Source organism: Lithobates pipiens, unplaced genomic scaffold (genome assembly GCF_037356315.1).
Source record: "Lithobates pipiens isolate NorthernLeopardFrog02 unplaced genomic scaffold, aLitPip1_a1.2 Scaffold_3, whole genome shotgun sequence".
NCBI lineage: Eukaryota > Metazoa > Chordata > Amphibia > Anura > Ranidae > Lithobates > Lithobates pipiens.
Genome location: NW_027507790.1, coordinates 42558834 through 42577205, shown reverse-complemented (window position 1 = coordinate 42577205; position 18372 = coordinate 42558834). Strand labels below are relative to the sequence as shown.

The 18372-nt window shown below is 41.2% G+C and overlaps 1 protein-coding gene across 6 annotated transcripts in view; it reads left to right on the top strand.

The window, feature by feature from the left end:
* Nucleotides 1-18372, top strand: part of MED15 (mediator complex subunit 15) — an 87960-nt gene that overhangs the window by 38899 nt on the left and 30689 nt on the right. For 3 of the 6 annotated variants that reach the window (XM_077461560.1, XM_077461559.1, XM_077461564.1), the window contains 7 exons: nt 1247-1447; nt 6584-6700; nt 8767-8903; nt 13835-13959; nt 14127-14261; nt 16316-16379; nt 16460-16526. In XM_077461560.1, the coding sequence (XP_077317686.1) occupies nt 1247-1447; nt 6584-6700; nt 8767-8903; nt 13835-13959; nt 14127-14261; nt 16316-16379; nt 16460-16526 (846 nt within the window). The remainder of the gene's footprint in view (nt 1-1246; nt 1448-6583; nt 6701-8766; nt 8904-13834; nt 13960-14126; nt 14262-16315; nt 16380-16459; nt 16527-18372) is intronic. The other 3 variants (XM_077461563.1, XM_077461562.1, XM_077461561.1) reach the window with 2 other exon arrangements.

Below are 18372 nucleotides of genomic sequence, written 5' to 3'. Positions count from 1 at the left end.
TTATTTCTTTATGGCATTTTTATTTTTTACTAGTAATGGCTGTGATCTGTGATAGTGTGTTGTTTTTTTTTTTTTTTTTTTGGGAATGTGACATGCGGTGGATGGATCGAAAACTTTTTTGAAACCATTGACATTTATACAGCGATCAGTGCTATAAATAGCCACTGATTACTGTATAAATGTCACTGGCAGGGAAGGGGTTAACACTAGGGGGCGATTAAGTGGTTAAATGTGTTCCCTCACTGCGTGTTCTAACTATGAGGGGATGGGACTGACTGGGGGAAGAGATCGATCGGTGTCCCTATATACTAGGAGCACACTATGTGTCTCCTCTCCCCTGACAGAACGTGGATGTGTGTTTACACACACATCCCCGTTCCTGTTTTGTCAGGAGTGATCATGGGTGCCCGCAGACATCGCGGCCGCCGGGCACGTGCATCGGCTCATTAGTGATGTGGACGTGTGCCACCTATACCCCTTAAAGCTACGGTGATTTGCGCAGAGGAGCCCTTCTGCCGCCATGTTAAATAGTGGGTGAGGTCGAAAAAAGTCCAACCATTGTGTGCGATTATGTCAGTATTACCTTTATATATCACTGTATGTTGTGGTCGTTCAGGTGCTTATCTAATAGTTTCTTGAAACTATCGATGCTCCCCGCTGAGACCACCGCCGGTGGATGAGAATTGCACATCCTTGCTGCTCTTACAGTAAAGAACCCTCTACGTAGTTTAAGGTTAAACCTCTCTTCTCATTTTAATGAGTGGCCAGGAGTCTTGTTAAACTCCTTTCCGCAAAAAAGTTTTGTTCCTATTGTAGGGTCACCATTATGGTATTTGTAAATTGAAATCATATCCCTTCTCAAGCGTCTCTTCTCCAGAGAGAATAAGTTCAGTGCTCGCAACCTTTCCTCATAACTAGTATCCTCCAGACCCTTTATTAGCTTTGTTGCCCTTTTTTGTACTCGCTCCATTTCCAGTACATCCTTCCTGAGGACTGGTGCCCAGAACTGGACAGCATACTCTAGGTGCGGCTGGACCAGAGTCTTGTAAAGTGGGAGAATTATAGTTTTATCTCTGGAATGAATCCCTTTTTTTAATGCATGCCAATATTCTGTTTGCTTTGGGTAAAGCTTCTAAACATGTGGTGTTTGGCATTCTGATGCAGGCATGCTTCAGAAAATGCCCTTAAGTTTTTCCTTGTCAGTAGATAAAAGCTTAGCAGATTTCACCTCTATTTATCTCCTCAGCAGGTACAAGCTCGGCAGGTGCATCAACAAGCACAGGCTCAACAAGCCCAACAGCAAGCCCAAGCCCAGATGCAGGCAGAAAAGCAAGCTCAGCAACAGCAGGCAGCACAGCAAGCAGTTCAACAGCAGGTGCAGCAACAGCAGCAGCAGGCTGCTCAGCAGCAAGCTGCTCAAGCTCATATGGCAGCAGCGGGGGGCCAGGTAAGTGAATTTGTGTTTTCGCATGGAAATGATTTAGTTGCAGTTTAAAGCCACTTGAAGCAGCATTGCAGGTTTATGAAGTAAAGAAGACCCCTTTAAAAAAATGTCATACTTTTTAAATGACATGTGAAAGGGTCTATATTACTGTCTGTGTCCCTACTGGTACACTTTGTCTTCTCATTTTGTTCCAATGGCCTTGTCACTGGGACAGAAAATGGTAAAATTCTAAATTTGACCTGTCACTGTAATAGGAATAGAGGGGCACTTTTTTTCCATTGGGAACACTGTTTCCAGTGACAGAATTTGCCCTTCTTTGGGGAGCTCTCCTCTCATTTCCTGTTGTGTCTCGGGTCAGAAAGGAAGACCTCACAAACCGTAAAAAAAAAACCCGGACAGGGTTCCATATTCAATCCAAACTAAGATAAAACATTTTGGTTTGAGATGCCAACTCCAGGAAAACTTTAACCGCTCCAGCCCCGGAAGATTTTACCCCCTTCCTGACCAGAACACTTTGTGATTCGGCACTGCGTCGCTTTAACTGATAATTGCACGGTTGTGTGACTTTGCACCCAAACAAAATTGGCGTCTTTTTTTTTTTTTTTTTTTTTACCACCAATAGAGCTTTCTTTTGGTGGTATTTGATCACCTCTGCGGTTTTTATTTTTTGCGCTATAAACAAAAAAAAAAAGTGCCAATTTTGAAATGCAATTTTTTTTTACTTTTTGCTATAATAAACATCCCCCAAAAATCTATAAAAATATATATATATTTTTCCTTCAGTTTAGGCCGATATGTATTCTTCTACATATTTTTGGTAAAAAAAATCGCAATAAGCTTATATTGCTTGGTTTGCACAAAAGTTATAGTGTCTACAAAATATGGGATAGTTTTATGGCATTTTTATTCTTCTTCGTCGTCTTCTTCGTCTTCTTCGTCTTCTTCGTCTTTTTCTTTTTTTTTTTCTTTTTTTTTACTAGTAATGGCGGCGATTTTTATCGGGACTGTGACATTATGGCGGGCACGTCGCACAAATTTGACACTTGGGACCATTGCCATTTGTACAGCTATCAGTGCTATAAAAATGCACTGATCACTGTAAAAATGTCACTGGCAGGGAATGGGTTAACACGGGGGCGATCAAGGGGTTATTTGTATTCCATAGTGTGTGTTCTAACTGGGGGGGGGGGGGGGGGGGGGGGGGCTGTAGGGGAGATGAGATTGCTGTTCATACTCTATATGAGCAGACGATCTGTTTTTTTTCTCCCCTCAGAGAACTGGAAACTGTATGTTTACACACATAGATCCCAGTTCTCAGTGTGTCCCGAGCGATCGCGGGAGCCTGGCGGTGATCGCGACCGTCGAGCACAAGCATTGGCCAAAATTGGAAGCGACATAACATGACTGCGTTTGGTGCAGCCAAGAAATGTTGCCGCAGTACAACTGCAGCGGCTGGTCAGCAAGCGATTTAAAGTCCAACCTTGCAGTGGGCCCCCTACCCTCATCACTGCAAGGATGAACTACTCGTATAGTTTATGGGCAGAGGATTAAGGTGCAAATTCTTACTTTATACCTTATGCCATTCTTACGTTATTCCTTATGTCAGCAAGCTCTCCTCAGCATTGCTACCGTCTGCGATCCCACTGCAGCATTCCAACTTTTAAGTGCAGTGCAGTGCAGGGTGAGGGTGGATTTTTTACATTTTTGGAGTTGGACTTTAAATGCCTAATCTACCCATCATGCTTATTTTTCATTGAAAATGCATCAGTTTCTAATAAACCCTGTCTTGTTTTTGAGTCTGAAGCTCAGAGACTTTCTATTGGATTGTTAGGAAATGCTGTAAAGTACCACTTCCCTTTTTTCGCAAAAATTTGATTGCAAAAGATTGAAATACTTTAACTTGCACTGCTCCTTCGCTGCTGGTTTTTGGGTGTTGGGTGCTGTAATACGCCTGCTGGTTGTAGAGAAGCCTTCTGCAGTCCTGATCATTATGAATAGCTCAAATCACTCTAAACAGCAATGCAGGTTGGGCTAACAAACTAACCGCTTGGACATGCGTTGCACATGTACTCCATAAAGTAATAGATGATGGACTTTCAGGGTTGATACATTAACAGGGCTTACAGGCCCTAGATATGTTAGATAATGTTATCTATTTTTTTTTTTTTTTTGTAATCACACTTGCTTGGATTAAGCTGGTCTGTCAGCTGATAGTGGACTAAATCGTTATAACGGAGTAGGTGACAGTATCTTTCTTTGTGACTGATCTCAAAATCCCTCCACATTTTCATCAGGTCATCCTCCCACTTGCTTTGATTTCATCCATTCATTGTACATGTGACTTTTTTATTTTCAAATCAGGCAAAAGCCTCAGCAATGCTGAAGCAATATATTTAGAATTTTGGATATTGGCCATTAAATATTTTGCCTGACATAACTGTCCATGTGTTTGCTGGCTTCTCCTGCATGGCCTAGACATCAACTTTTTTTTTTTTTTTCAATTTAAATGTCTCACTTGGTCCTTATATGTGCCATGTGTAGTCCTATAATGTATGGATTGCCAGCAGATTGGCATGCCGTGGAATGTGTTTGGGAAAATAATTCCTTAGTTGTCTTAACTTTTTTAGCAAGTAAATTTGACTGCAATTTCTCTAAATTAAATATGCTGTTGCATGTCGGATACTAACTGGATTTTGTACTTCACTATAAAATCCATTTCTAGGAGTACATCGCGGGACACAGAGCAGCTCTATTATCTTTACTCACAAGGTTATGTGCTACCTACAGGTGATTGGACACTGGAAAAAGACAGGAAGTCCTCTCCTGTATAACTCATTTTTTAGAGAGTACCTCAGTATAGCTTGTAACAAGCTATACATTCCAACATAGAGGGGAGGGACTTCTGTGTCCCATGGTGTACTTCAAAAATTTTTTTTTACAAGTGAGCCAAAAGTCCAGTTTTCTTTATCATACATCATGGGACAAAGAGCAGCTCTATTAATTCTTACTCACAAGAATGTCCTGCCATTTCTTCACCCGGGAGATGTGAACTGTAGTCAGAACATGGATCACTGCCCACGATAAAATGAGGTTCACATCCTTTTGGGTTGCTTGGCTTCTGGTGCCCCTTGATGATTTATATATGCCACAGCCATGGTATTGTCCAACTGAAACCTCATCTGGTAGCCACTGCTACTGATCTAAAGAGAGCAAGTATACCAGACAGGCCAGCCACAGTTTCAGAACATTGATAGACAAAGGCCTTTCTAGTGGACTCAAAGTACCTTTTATACTGAAAGATTATTCAACACTCTCTCCCCCCTTCAAGTTGGCACCTGTCCTTGGCACCTTCCAAGAAAATGGGAGTAATTACTTCCCTGTCACCACTCTTTGTGGAGACATCCACCAGTTCTAGGACTAAATAGTACAGGGATGCAAGGCCATTGGAATATCAAGTGACTTCGTCCCCATGTCCCATGCCCCCAGGACATTCTGGTGCAGAGGCCTGGAGTGGAACTGAGCAAAGGGAGCTACCTTGAATGAGGCCACAACCTTCACTAATACTCTCATGCCAAGACTAAATGTGGGATACCTCAAGGTTCTGAGAGTTACCACCCGATTCCTCAATTCAAGGCACCCTTCTCTACACAGAATCGCCTTCACCTGGACCGTGTCTAGGGAACAGACCCAGTCATTCCAATTGCTAGGCTAGAACCAGTGCCAATTTCTGGAGATTGACGACCCAGCCAAACCTCTCCAGAATGCATATAGTAAGAGAAACATTGTGCTCCTGATAACAAATGGATTGCTCTTTCGGTTTAGTTTTAATTTCCTACTGGAGCTCATGTTTTAACTATCTTGTCATGCTTTTGATACTATAAATAATTTTTTTCATTTAACATCGCGTCAATTATTTTACTTTTGCTGCCTAAAAACCCCACTTTGGGGAAATGTTCCTTTTCTTTTTTTGTGATGGCCGTCATTACCCCTTTGGTAATACCATCAGAGCCGACGACCCAGGAAAAGGCAACTTCAGACCAGAGTGGGCCATTTCAGCGAGAAAACTCAGAGGCTGTCTGGGTCTGAGTTGAACTCTGACCCTAGGGCTCTTTGAGTGCAGAGTCCCCAGATAAAGGGGCTTCTCCTTCCCCCTCCTCATCTGTTTAAGTGGTTGTAAACCCTTACAACCAACTTTGGCCTACAGGTAAGCCTAGATTAAGGCTTACCTGTAAGTCCAAGAAATATCTCCTAAACCTACACGGTTTAGGAGATATTTGTCGAAAGACAGACACCACTGTCTACGGCGCATGCACCGTAGACAGCGGCGTGCAGGTGCACTGAGCGCGCCACTGTCAATGGCGATATGCCGCGAGTGGTGGCTCCCGTGCGCATGCGTGGGAGTGACGTCATCGCGGCTTCGCCGAATGACAGTGGCGGAGCAGCGAGACCCACCAAGAAGATGGATGCTCCGGACTACAGGGGACAGCGGTGACGTCGCTGGCTTCTGTGTCAGGTAAGTGACACATAATGGACTACTATGCAAGGCATAGTAGTCCATTATGCTTTACCTTTGCAGGGAATCAAAGAGGAAGTAAACTCATCAGGGTTTACTTCCTCTTTAAGGTTGAAGGTGATGGTCACTGCTGTACATCTTTGCACAGACACTGATAAAAAAAAATAGAGGTTCTTTCCATATGGTAGTGGTTATGTAGAAGAGGACTTTTCATCAGTGTCCAGTTACCTGCAGGTGGTGCATAATCCAGTGAGTAAGGATTAATAGAGCTGCTCTGTGTCCTGTGATGTGTGATAAAGAAATTCATGTTTAATGTTTTGAGGTAACTTTGAAGCTTGTCAAATAGTTTGACAGAAAAACTCCCATCAAGTAGTAGAAAATGCAGACATATGAGGATGCTCTGGGTCTCTGCTTTTGACTCTGCTGTGATCTGCAAGCTCTTATTAGAAGTGTTCTATGCTTGGGGTGCTGTAGAATGCTTTCTTTAGTTTGTAGGGTGTTCCTGGGTTCCCTGCCCTTTTTTTGACATTTTTTATTTTATTTTTTTGCATGCATACCTTTCCCTTTCACCACTTGCACTGCATTTCTTGTTTTACTTTTGTCTGTTGTCCCTCTGTCCTCCAAAGATGATCACCGCATCTATGACTCGAGGTGGGATGACAATAAGGTCGCGGTTCACGCCCACCAATGAATCTGACACGCCTCCAAGCTCCATCCCTATGGGAGGACAGCAGATCCCACAGGTATTGACTGACTTGTGGGTGCTAGAGCTATGACAAGCCCTTAGGAATCTGTTCTCTTGGGTTGGCAGCCTTGATCTGCTTATTCTGATATGAAGTTTTCTATGTGGGATTTTTAACCATGTCTCATGTAGATTTAGATTGTTCTGCTTCTGTTGGATTGTGATGTTTGTTATTTATGCATGTTCCTCTAGAACTATAGTGTGGTTGGCTTTTTCTCTTTTCTTACTATTTAGATTGCTTTGATTAGCATAGAGTTCATGTTGCAAATTAACAGTTGACTAAACAGTAAAACACAATATCGGGCATAGCTTTTCCATATGATGAATTCAAATCGTATGCTTCCTGTTGCAGCGTTTAGCGTTTATGCTGTAGAAATGGTCGATGAAGTGGCATTTCTCCTGGTTTTTGCAATGATTTTTTTTTTTTAACCCCACCCCCATTTGCTGCTTAGAATATTACATTTGTGCAATCTTTGATCTTCACCAAAAAAAATAAGTCTGACCATTTCATTTAGCATGTGCAGTGATCGCCTTAGAAAGCGATGGGTGAATAAATGTTTACTTGGACTATTTTGAAAAATTGTCATCAGACCAGGTCAGTATGGAGATGTCCACTGGCAACGTATGATGTTGTGCTGAAATCACATCTATGCCCCACAAAAATGTTAAGTACTTCAGCTTACCAGTCCCTTGATGTCATGGCTGCATTCATTATTATTTTATTTTTTGGAGGCTTTATTTTATTTATTTTTCACTTGTTAATCCTGCACATTACACACTTCCTGTACTAGGGTGGCTATGCTCACTCCACTGTATCTATAGAGGCAGGCATGGTTGTCATCCAGGCTAGATTTCATGTACTTCAGCCTTTTTGTTAATGTCCATTTCATGCAGGTTGATGGGATTAGTAGTTGAAAAACTGGACTTTTAAAAACCAAGTTTGTTTTTTCCTAGTTTACAGGAAGTGAAATAAAAATTAAATTTGTGGCAAGATCGATAGGTATTTTCTGTCTTTACTAAAAATGTACATGGCCTGAAAAATGAAAATGACTGCAGCCACCATATCTAAGGAACAGTAAGTTGCAATATATTCTTGTTTTTGAACTTGGATACTTAAAATGTGTATGAACTGGGAGATGGACAGTACAGAACTCTTTAATGGCATGCTATCTATATCTGACTAAGTGGGAAACAAGATGTTGGCAAATACAGTATGTGGGCTCAAGTTAAATGAACATTTGATTGGTGCTTAATAAACCATTGTTTCCCCTTGGTAAAGGTATAGTAAGCCAAATGGCTTTAGCTTTTGGCTTTGCTTTGTCATTTTTACTTAAGGAAACTGTCAAGCATCTTATTGTGAATACAGTACAAGTTAATGTGTCATTTCTTCTTAAAGAGCAAGTAAACTTCCATCTTTGAATTTTTTTACCTATAGGTAAGCCTTTAATAAGGCTTACCTATAGGTAGTGTAAATATCTCCTGAACATGCACCTTTAGGACATACTTACTGTATATGCAGCCAGTGACATCACTGGCGCATGTACTCTGAAGGAACAGCCACCTGTGCTGTTCCTTCAGAGCCCTGTTCCGTGACCTGCGGCTCTCGCACAGAAGTGACGTAATCGCGGCTCCGGCCAGTCACAAAGCCGGTGTCCGCAAACCTGGAAGCAAGACAGGTGAAGATGAAAGCTGCTTCCAGCAGTGACATCATATCGCTGGAAGAGCTTCCTTTTCAGGTAAGTTTCACCTAATATGCAATGCATACTAGCACATTATGCCTTTTGCCGTATAGGTAGAAAGGAAGAAAAAAAAAGTCCAGTGATTTACAACCACTTTAATAAGGTGTTAAGGCACTGGTTACAGTCTCATCACTGCTAACATCCATGTTTCTCTTACTCAGGCTTTATGAAGATGGTTCTGAATCTAACCTCTCTGCAGCACCTACACCAGGCACTTGGTGTTGTGTTTTGGCATTGTTTTTAGTGGACACTACACTTTTTTATAATCCGGTTAAACTGCAACACTTCTTCAGTTTTCCCTCTTTCACAAATGCAACATTTATTACAGGTAAATCAGGGCAATATCTCTTTAATGTCATCACCATCGCCTGTGCAGCAGGTGCAGACTCCTCAATCCATGCCTCCACCTCCTCAGCCATCCCCACAGCCCTCACAGTCAATGTCTCAACCCAACTCTAATGTCAGGTGAGAACCTTTTGTTCCTTGTTTGCCCAGTTTATGAAGTATTTTGTTAACTAGGTTTAAAACGCATGTTCTCTTTAATGTGTAGGTATAATGCCACGCAAAATTTTTTCAAATGTAAAGCAAGCACTGTGGGGGTTCTTATTTGTTTTCAGTTGTATCTGAAGCCTACTTTTGGACTCTAAAGTTTATCAGTTTCGCTGACATTTATTTAAACCTGAAACACCTATGCATGCATCAGAAGTAAGGCATGGCCATAACAGACACCTAAATGTAGTGCCAACACCTTGGTAACCATATGGAAAGTGTATGCGTTGAGACACGGGAAGGAGAAATTCTTTTTTTGCAAATTTATATTTTATTCATAGGACAGAAAAATAAGGAACAAAACAAGTAAATAAAACAATGAACCAATCGGCATACAAAGTAAATCGATATTATAGCAAATGGCCATACATCATGCCACTATAGAACATCTAGCATCTCTAACCCATCTAGACAATTCCTTCCATAGCTCACAAAGGAAGAGCCTTCTCATAGTAGGGAGACTGTTAAAAGGAAAACAAAAAACAGCAGGAAAATTAAACGCAGAGAAGAGTAGGAGAATGGAAAAAAAAAAAAAAAAAAAGGGGGGGGGGGGGGGGGGTTGGGAAAAGAAAAGGGTAACTCAAGGGAAAAGATCCATGAGATCCATGTAGGCAGGACTGTCCCCCTGTATCAAACAGCCTATACCGGGCACCTAATTCTCCATGATAATCTGTACATTCTGTCAATAATCTATACCCAAGGGGTGTCCTCCACCATTCGGGGCATCACTCAGGGCATCCCCATCCAGAAGTGCCCTACCCGCACGCGAGGATATACATTTATTCCATTTTGACCATGTCTTAATAAATTGCTCGTTCTGTCCCCTGTACGTCAAAATTAGGGGGAAGGAGAAATTCAGTAGTAGTTCTAGAGTCCCAACTTTGCAGAAATGTGACATTTTTTTGTGTTGCATGCCCCGTTTAGGTACCTTGTGGTATCTCCTTTATGCCCTGAGAGCTGTCAGTGCACTTCTGTCTTCTTTTTGCATAAAACCAACACAACTACTGGAGTAGCTCTGTATTCCTATCCCTGATTATGGTTTAAAAAAAAAAAAAAAAAAAATCACAGAATCAGGAAGGTTGTATATCTGAATGCACGCTCCTCGTCTGTAAATGTAGTAAATATTAATGCTTGAATGCATGTAGGCTGGGTACACACCTATGCAATTTTTGCAGCACGTTTCAGTTTTACTGAAACGCACTACTGTCTATTTAACATGATTTCCTATGGGTCATATTCACATTGGTGCGTTTTTTTTACGTGGTAGTAAACTTCTTTTTTGGACTTGTATTCTACAGGTAAGCCAATAATGAGGCTTTACCTGTCAGTACAGTGAATATCTCCTAAACTTGCTGTGTTTAGGAGATATTCAAGCAGCATGCAGCCAATGACATCACCAGTGCATGCCTTCTGAATGAACAGCCTATCCGTGCTGTTCCTTCAGAGCTGTGTGCCGTACCCCTGACTCCAACACTTATGTTCTGGGAAAGACATTTCACGGCTCAACCAGTCAGGCGGCCGGATCATGTGAACCTGGAAGTAAGACCGTGTGAAGATGGAAGCGCCTGTCAGTGGTGACAGCTGGAGGGCTTCGGTCTAAGGTAAGTATTTAATAATGTGCTAGTATGCAATGCATGCTAGCACATTATACCTTCACCTTGCAGGGGTTTTTTTGTTTTTTTAAACATGCCCAAGTTTACTACCACTGGCACATTTTTTTGAAAAGGGTTAAGGACTTTTTTGCCTGCATGTTGCGTGTTTTTGTTCTATAGGCTTCAAAGGAAATGCAGATAAAAGTGTCAGAAACACAGTGCTTACATTGGTGATGTTTCTCCCGCATGACAAGACACCTCCCAAAAAGGTGCCAAAATGTGCGAAAAAAGCAAATTGCCTCAATTACAACCTGCATAGGTGTGAACCTAGCCTTGTACAGCCATGCCTTTTATTCACATTTTTTTTTTTCTTTTGCACCTATTGTGAATATACAGTTGTGCTCATAAGTTTACATACCCTGGCAGTATTTATGATTTCTTGGCCAATTTTCAGAGAATATGAATGATGGCACAAACTTTTCTTTCACTCATGGTTAGTGTTTGGCTGAATCCATTTATTATCAATCAACTGTGTTTACTCTTTTTAAATCATAATGAAAACAGAAACTACACAAATGAGCCTAATCAAAAGTTTACATAATTTTTAATACGTGTAACATCCAATGACGGCTTGAAGTCTTTTGTGGTATTTGTGGATGAGGCTCTTTATCTTCTCAGATGGTAAATCTGCCAATTCCTATTGGCAGAAAGCCTCCAGTTCCTGGAAATTCCTGGGCTGTCTTGCATGAACTGCACATTTTAAGCTCTCCCCAGAGTGGCTCCATGATATTGTGGTCAGGAGACAGAGATGGCCACTCCAGAACCTTCACTTTATTCTGCTGTAGCCAATGACAGGTCGACTTGGCCTTGTGTTTTGGATCATTGTCATGTTGGAATGTCCAAGTACGTCCCATGCGCAACTTCCTGGCTGATGAATGCAAATGTTCCTCCAGTATTGTTTGATAACATACTGCATTCATTTTGCCATCATTTTTGTCCAAATTTCCTTTGTCTTTGTAGCTCACACATCCCCAAAACATCAGCGATCCACCTCCGTGTTTCATAGTAGGAATGGTGTACCTTTCATCAGGGCAGCCATCAGAAATTGTGGGGCCCCTTACACAGCTTTAGGTCTCCCAACCCCTGAATTTTAGTGGGTCTAGCTGACCGTGGTTTGGTTTCAACAGAACCCCTCATTTTCCACTTCTTGATTAGTTTGAACACTGCTGATTGGCATTCTCAATTCCTTTGGATATCTTTTTATATCCCTTTCCTGTTTTATACAGTTCAATTACCTTTTCCCGCAGATCCTTTGACAATTCTTTTCCTTTCCCATGACTCAGAATCCAGAAACGTCAGTGCAACACTGGATGAAAGATGCAAGGGTCTGTCAGGAGTCCAGAAACTCCTTGACCTTTTATACACGCACACTAATTACAAGTAAACAGATCAGGTGAGGATGGTTACCTTTTTAATAGCCATTCAAACCCCTTTGTGTCAACGTGTGTGCATGTTATAAGGCCAAAATGACCAGGGTATGTAAACTTTTGATCTGGGTCATTTGGGTAGTTTCTGTCTTCATTATCATTTTAAAAAGAGTAAACACAGTTGATTGATAATGGCTTCAGCCAAACACTAGCCATGGGTGAAAGAAACGTTTTTGTGTTATCAGTCGTATTCTCTGAAAAATGGCCAAGTAATCATAAATTCAATTGTATGCACACCTGCAGGAATAATGCTATACCAAAGAATCTCCACTACCTTTCCTTGTTAAAATGAGCCTGTAAACCATTTTAACCTCCTGAAAGTAAAAGCTCTGCCCAAGAACAGGCATCAAATAGTGCCTACTATTACGATTTCAAATCAGCAAAGCACCCTCTTGTTATGTTTTTTGCTTGTGACTTTCTGGATACACACCACCCCAGTACAAGTCAACATTCACTTACCAAACCCCTGTTCTGTGAGGGTGCCTCAGTAGCTAGCAAGGTTGCTCTAGACAAGGTGGGTCTACACTCCAGGTGAGTGCTTGGTGTTAAATTAATGGGTGTAGAACCCATAAGAACAACATGAAACTAGGTTAAGAGCAGACGTTTTTTTTTGGTTATTATAAGTAATAGTCAGAACCTTGTGGTGACTGCTTTTAGCTACGTTTACCTTTTTTAAAATTGTTAAATGTTTCACTGGTTAGCTTTAGGATGGGGGTCAGCGACTGGTAGATCTCAGTCTGGGCTTGCTGATCCACCATTCCGTAGCATCAAACAGAGTGCAATGTAGAGGAATTACTTATAAAGTTGGAGCTGTAGTAGGAAGCAAGAGCCACATTGGCCGTTTCATCCCCTGTAGTGCTCCTGTCCCAGGCAGAGTGATACCCACTGCACTCCACCTCTTATCCCGGCTAGTGGTGCCAGCAGCAGAAAAGGAGTTCTTCAGGTCTGTGTGAATATTGGTATAGGGCTACTTTCACACTGATGCACTGCAATTTACACACACTGGGGGTGCGGTGCAACGTACTTGCAGGTTTGCTGCTCTTAGCCATAGACTTCTACTATGTACTTCTGTTTTAGCACCCCCAACTTTAGGTGTGAATGAGCCCCAAGAGTGCTGCTGCCGAATGCAACTAAGGGCTCATTCACAAGTGCAGCAGGCACTGCTGCTCCTCTGAAAAGCGATCTGATTGTGTGTTGACACGTGGCGAGGAGGCGCTATGTTGCCTCCTCACCACCTGCTTTAAAACCATGATTGCTATGCAATGCATGCGCTTGCGACGCGGTAATACAGCAATTAGAGGTTTAAATCAGGTCTGAGGAGGCGAAACTGTGCCCGGTGATCTTTTTAACTTCTCCTGTGTTGTTCAGGTAGATCTCCACCTCTTGAAGGTTGCCTACCCCTGCTTTAGGGTGTATATGCTGTGAGCATAAAATATCATGTCAACAAGGGTTACATTACATTCAAACACATAAGAAGTGGTATTACATTTTACTGTTATGGGTTTTACTAGACGTATAGGAAATATAAGGCTGATAATTTTCTGTGCCTCTATTGACTTATTAGCTCAAAGGTTTCCTGGTTGAATCAGCAGATATTTTTTTCAGGGGTTATCACAGATAAAATGCACTCAGTGGTAAATTTAACATAATAAAAGGCAGCAGATAGGAAGATTTAATTGTAAGGGTTTAGTTATATTGTGTAGGAATTCTCTGTGATCTTTGTGTGGCTATTCTAAAATGATAAAGTGCTTATCTCTTCTTTTTGTAGCTCTGGTACAGCACCGTCCCCAAGTTTCATGCCAAGCCCTTCCCCACAGCCTTCCCAGAGCCCAGCATCTGCTCGCACTCCTCAGAATTTCAGCGTACCCTCTCCAGGTCCCCTGAATACCCCAGGTGAAAAAAAGCATGATATCTTGTGTTGCTTGAAATCCATGCCCTGATGCATACCTAACCCAGATCTTATGTTCCGGGTCTGATACCTTTAACACCTCTGTTAGCAGGTACCGTAAGTGTCTTGGGAAGCCTTCAAGCCTTATTCTTTTTGTATGTTTGTTATAAAGGCAATCCAAACTCTGTGATGAGCCCTGCAAGCAACAACCAGTCAGAGGAGCAGCAATACCTGGAGAAGCTGAAACAACTTTCCAAGTATATAGAACCATTGAGGCGAATGATCAACAAGATTGATAAAAACGAAGGTGAGTTCTGTTTTTCTAACAATGCCATTTCAAGAAACAAACATGCCCACATTCGGAAATCACACCCTACAATACTGGGGAACAAAGCTGAACTTCAGGCTCCCTTAAAGGTTAAGTTCATCTTTTTGGAGAAAAGCAAAAAAATTATAAATACACATCTCCTTTTTGTAGGTTTAAAAGAAATGTGCGTTTTTTTTTTTTTTGGTTTTTTTTGTTTTGTTTTTTTTAAATATGAGCCTGCAAACCATTGCACCCTTGATCAGCAGATCGCGAGTGCAAAGCGCAGGGTTCTTGCAGACAGTCTGTGTAATCTGTCTGCTTCTACCTCCTACAAGCAGGCAGTTTCACTCTGGACTAAAACAATTGAGATAACTAACATGACATTTTAGTCAAAAGACTATGACTAAAACTAAATTGAACTTTGATGTAAAAATGAACATTGCACTAACACATAAGAATATGTAGGGGGCATCTACTAAGCTGTTAAAAGAAAAATAAATAAGAAAAAGCCTTTTCCTAATATTTAATGTTTATAATATATTCAGGTAAAATGTGCAATGGCATTACAGCCAATAGAGGTTCCATTTTTTATTTATTTTTTATATTTTCAAGTTGTACTTCTGCTTGTCAAAAAGCAATATATTTGTTTATGAAACTGGGTTTTATTTATAAAGATGTAATATATCACAGCAGCTAAATCTATGTTTGTAGTGCATGTTCAAACTTTAGTACCAGAAATAATGTTGTTCCATTTTTACTCCAGGAGTATATGATGTTTGGCAATTCTAAACAAATGCTTAAATGATGCATTCAAATTGACATAAACACATTAGATTTTAGTAGACTAAAATGTACTGGAGATTTTAGTCCACTTAAACTAAAACAATTCAGATGACTAAAATAGGACTAAAACAGCGTTTTAGTCAAGACTCTGACTAAAACTGAAACCAAATTTTATTTCAAAATTACACTGACAGGAAGACTCAAAAAGCTACCTAGAGCACTCAACTGCGCCCTGGTAGTTCATTGAGAAATACAAACTGACAGCCACAAAGGCTGTTGATACTTATAGTTTTCCCATTCACAGAGCACTGCGGATATATTCTTTTTTTCAAATTGTGGAGGCGAGTGGGGGCTGGGGCATCTGTAACATGTTACACCGTGTATATGAGTGTGACATGTTACAAAACATGAACTGCTCCTTTAAAATAGCACAATGTCTAGGCTTCAGGCAGTAATAAATAATTTAGTAGTAGTAATCCAAAATATGTAGGAATAAATTATTTAAAATTTAGCTTAGTGGTTAAATTGCCATTTTATGGTTTAGGTCATATGATAAAGTCAGATTCCTGATTCTTTGGCTTCTTGTTTCAGCAAGCAACTAATTATGGTGGTGCACAAACCTTTTTTTTTTAAGGAACTGTCCAGACTACTTAATGGGTTGGACAGTTGGCTCACTCTGCACTTGATTCAAGGCACCACCACCATCATAGCAAAGATGCATAGCTAGGCTGATTTGCATTAGAGAAGCAGTCAAAAGGGGACATTTAGTCTGGCTATAAACGACTTGGAGGAAGCAACTTATAGACAATCCAGTGCAGCTGCTGGTGGGAAAACAAAAACAAGGAAGTTCCATGAGTATGTTTTGGGCTTTTCTAAGGACATTTAAAGTGGTTTCATAAATGAGCGAGATCTTTTATTACACAGCTCTTGAACATTTTCATTTTCTTTTTGCCTAAACTTTACTCTTGGCTGTTCTTCATATTCTTGCTCAGATTAAAGCAAAAGTGGCAGTATAACCTATAGCTAAAGAAAAACTAATATTGAACAAGTCCCTGCCTAACCATTTTATTGCTGCCATTTTATTACAAAACAAAATGCCATACACCACAAAATGTGTCAACCACAGGGAGTAACGCCGTTTTACTATACTTCTACAATTTTAATATCTGTCTCGGTAAAATAAAAAAGCAAAACATTTTACTAGAAATTATTACATTGAATTTATCATTTTATCCTTGCTATTCTATCTTCATTATTAACTTTATTTTCAGATCGAAAGAAAGATCTCAGTAAAATGAAGAGTCTCTTGGACATCTTAACAGACCCATCAAAGAGGTAACAATGTGTGTCCTATAGTATTTTCTCCTCTGGGTAGTTGTGTTCCTGCTTTACTTTGTGTTGTCTTGTGTGCCTAGATGCCCCCTGAAGACCCTGCAGAAATGTGAGATTGCGCTGGAGAAGCTGAAGAATGACATGGCTGTGGTAAGAAAAGTTATAAAATTATATACAATATTTACAGTGTATGTGCCCCCAATATATTTATCTGATATTGGAGGGAGACATTGCCCAGTAATGAAGGTAAGGGTGTATGTTGATCAGCATTTGTTTATGCCAGTCAATGGAATGCAAAAGCAGCTTGAAGCAGGGCGATGCAGCTCAGGAGGCTCAACTGTAGGTCAGGAGCAGGACATGTGTAAGTTAAAGGCAACTGCTAATGAACTGTGAATGATCTCTGAAGCTTCTCAAATTCAGTCTGAATTTACCTTTTTTTGCTTGTGGCGCCAGGCTTTGTGAAATGTTTTTTAGCTGGAAAAATCAGTTTTCTTGTTCATTGAGGGACACAAGAATTCAGATGCAGTCAGGTTATTCTGAAACTTACAGGAGAATTGAACACTGGTAAACAGAAGAACTGTAAGCCAGCCCCTGTATAATCCTTCCTCTATACAGAATGCCTCAGCTTGGAAGTCTTTCTTAAGTACTGCTGTAATGAGACAGGTCAAGCTCTTAGGCAAAGGAAGGTTCCAATGTGGTATGGTGCGGACATTGTATTATAATCAGCATGGGCGTCACCAGGAAGTTTGAGGTGACGTTGGCTAGGGTCACTCACGTGTCAGGGGTCTTGCAACAAGCAGTCCCAAATTTTGTTGTATTTAGATGCGATGTATATAAATTACATTTTTATCTAGAGTAAAAGTAATAACTTCTCGGATTCGGAGGTGAATGTGGGTGGAGTGAACTGCATGCAGCTATTTAGTGTAGACATATTTATTAAACTTGGCAGGATAGGATAAAGCCCTAGCAGGCATGTTTTAGGGTGAACGGTAAGCGGGGTGCCCATGGTGTCATGGAGAAATCTCACCACCTGTCCCCAGTACCCCTGGATAGTAGAACAGGCTCACAATAGATGGGGGAAAAATGTGGCAAGACTTATCGGGCACATGGATTATAATCAGGCCAAAATTTTGGTAGATGTTGAGGGTACATGTGAAGTCAACTTTGTAAGGTATATAGAGTTGTCATTTAGGGAACAGTACCTACAGGTGTCGAGCACTTCTTAACAATCATCGTCATCCATATCCCGGACATCAGTCTCCCAATCCAGGTTGATCCGATAGGGTAAAATGGCGGCAGGCGGGAGGAGTAACATGTTGTAGAACTTTGAGATTAGTCGTTGGGATTTATCACCCCTGATCATGTCGATCAGAGGGAGGGACACAGTTGGTAGATAAGTGGTAGCGAACTGAGCCCGTAGGACTTGTCTTGTCTTGTTTGCAGATAGATTTTTCTTTAAACTGGTCAAAAGTTTTGGGACCAGGGGTTCTCTTTTTGAAGTTTTATCGCAGTGCTTGAACAGGAGAGAGGGATGAGGGAGTAGGATGCGCCAAAAAAACACCAACAGGTACAGGAGGGCAGATTCTCAAGCAAAAATCCTTCAGCAGAAGGCATTAAATATTGCTGGAGGTAGAGGAAACAGCCTAATCTCTCTGAGACTCTGTAAAAGCAGGCACAGTCCTTGTAGCAATCTCTAGCATATAACCGTCGGAGCACAGGCAGACATGGAGCTCTAGGCAAGGGTCCTGCCCACAATGTCCAGCCAGCTTCCCTGCAACACTCTAAAGTGAAAGGAGGTCCTTCTCCAGCCCAGCTTACTAAGGTAATGTCCTTCAGCATTTTTTTTTGTTCTATACAGGCCCTCAGCCAAGCACATGCTGAGAACTGACAGAAATAGTGCTTCAGTAACACAAGCTACCTCCCAAGCCAGAGACCCCAGGAGAAAAAGAGCCCTTCCCTTACCCCCTGCCACTTTCTGCGCACCCCCCTCCCAGGG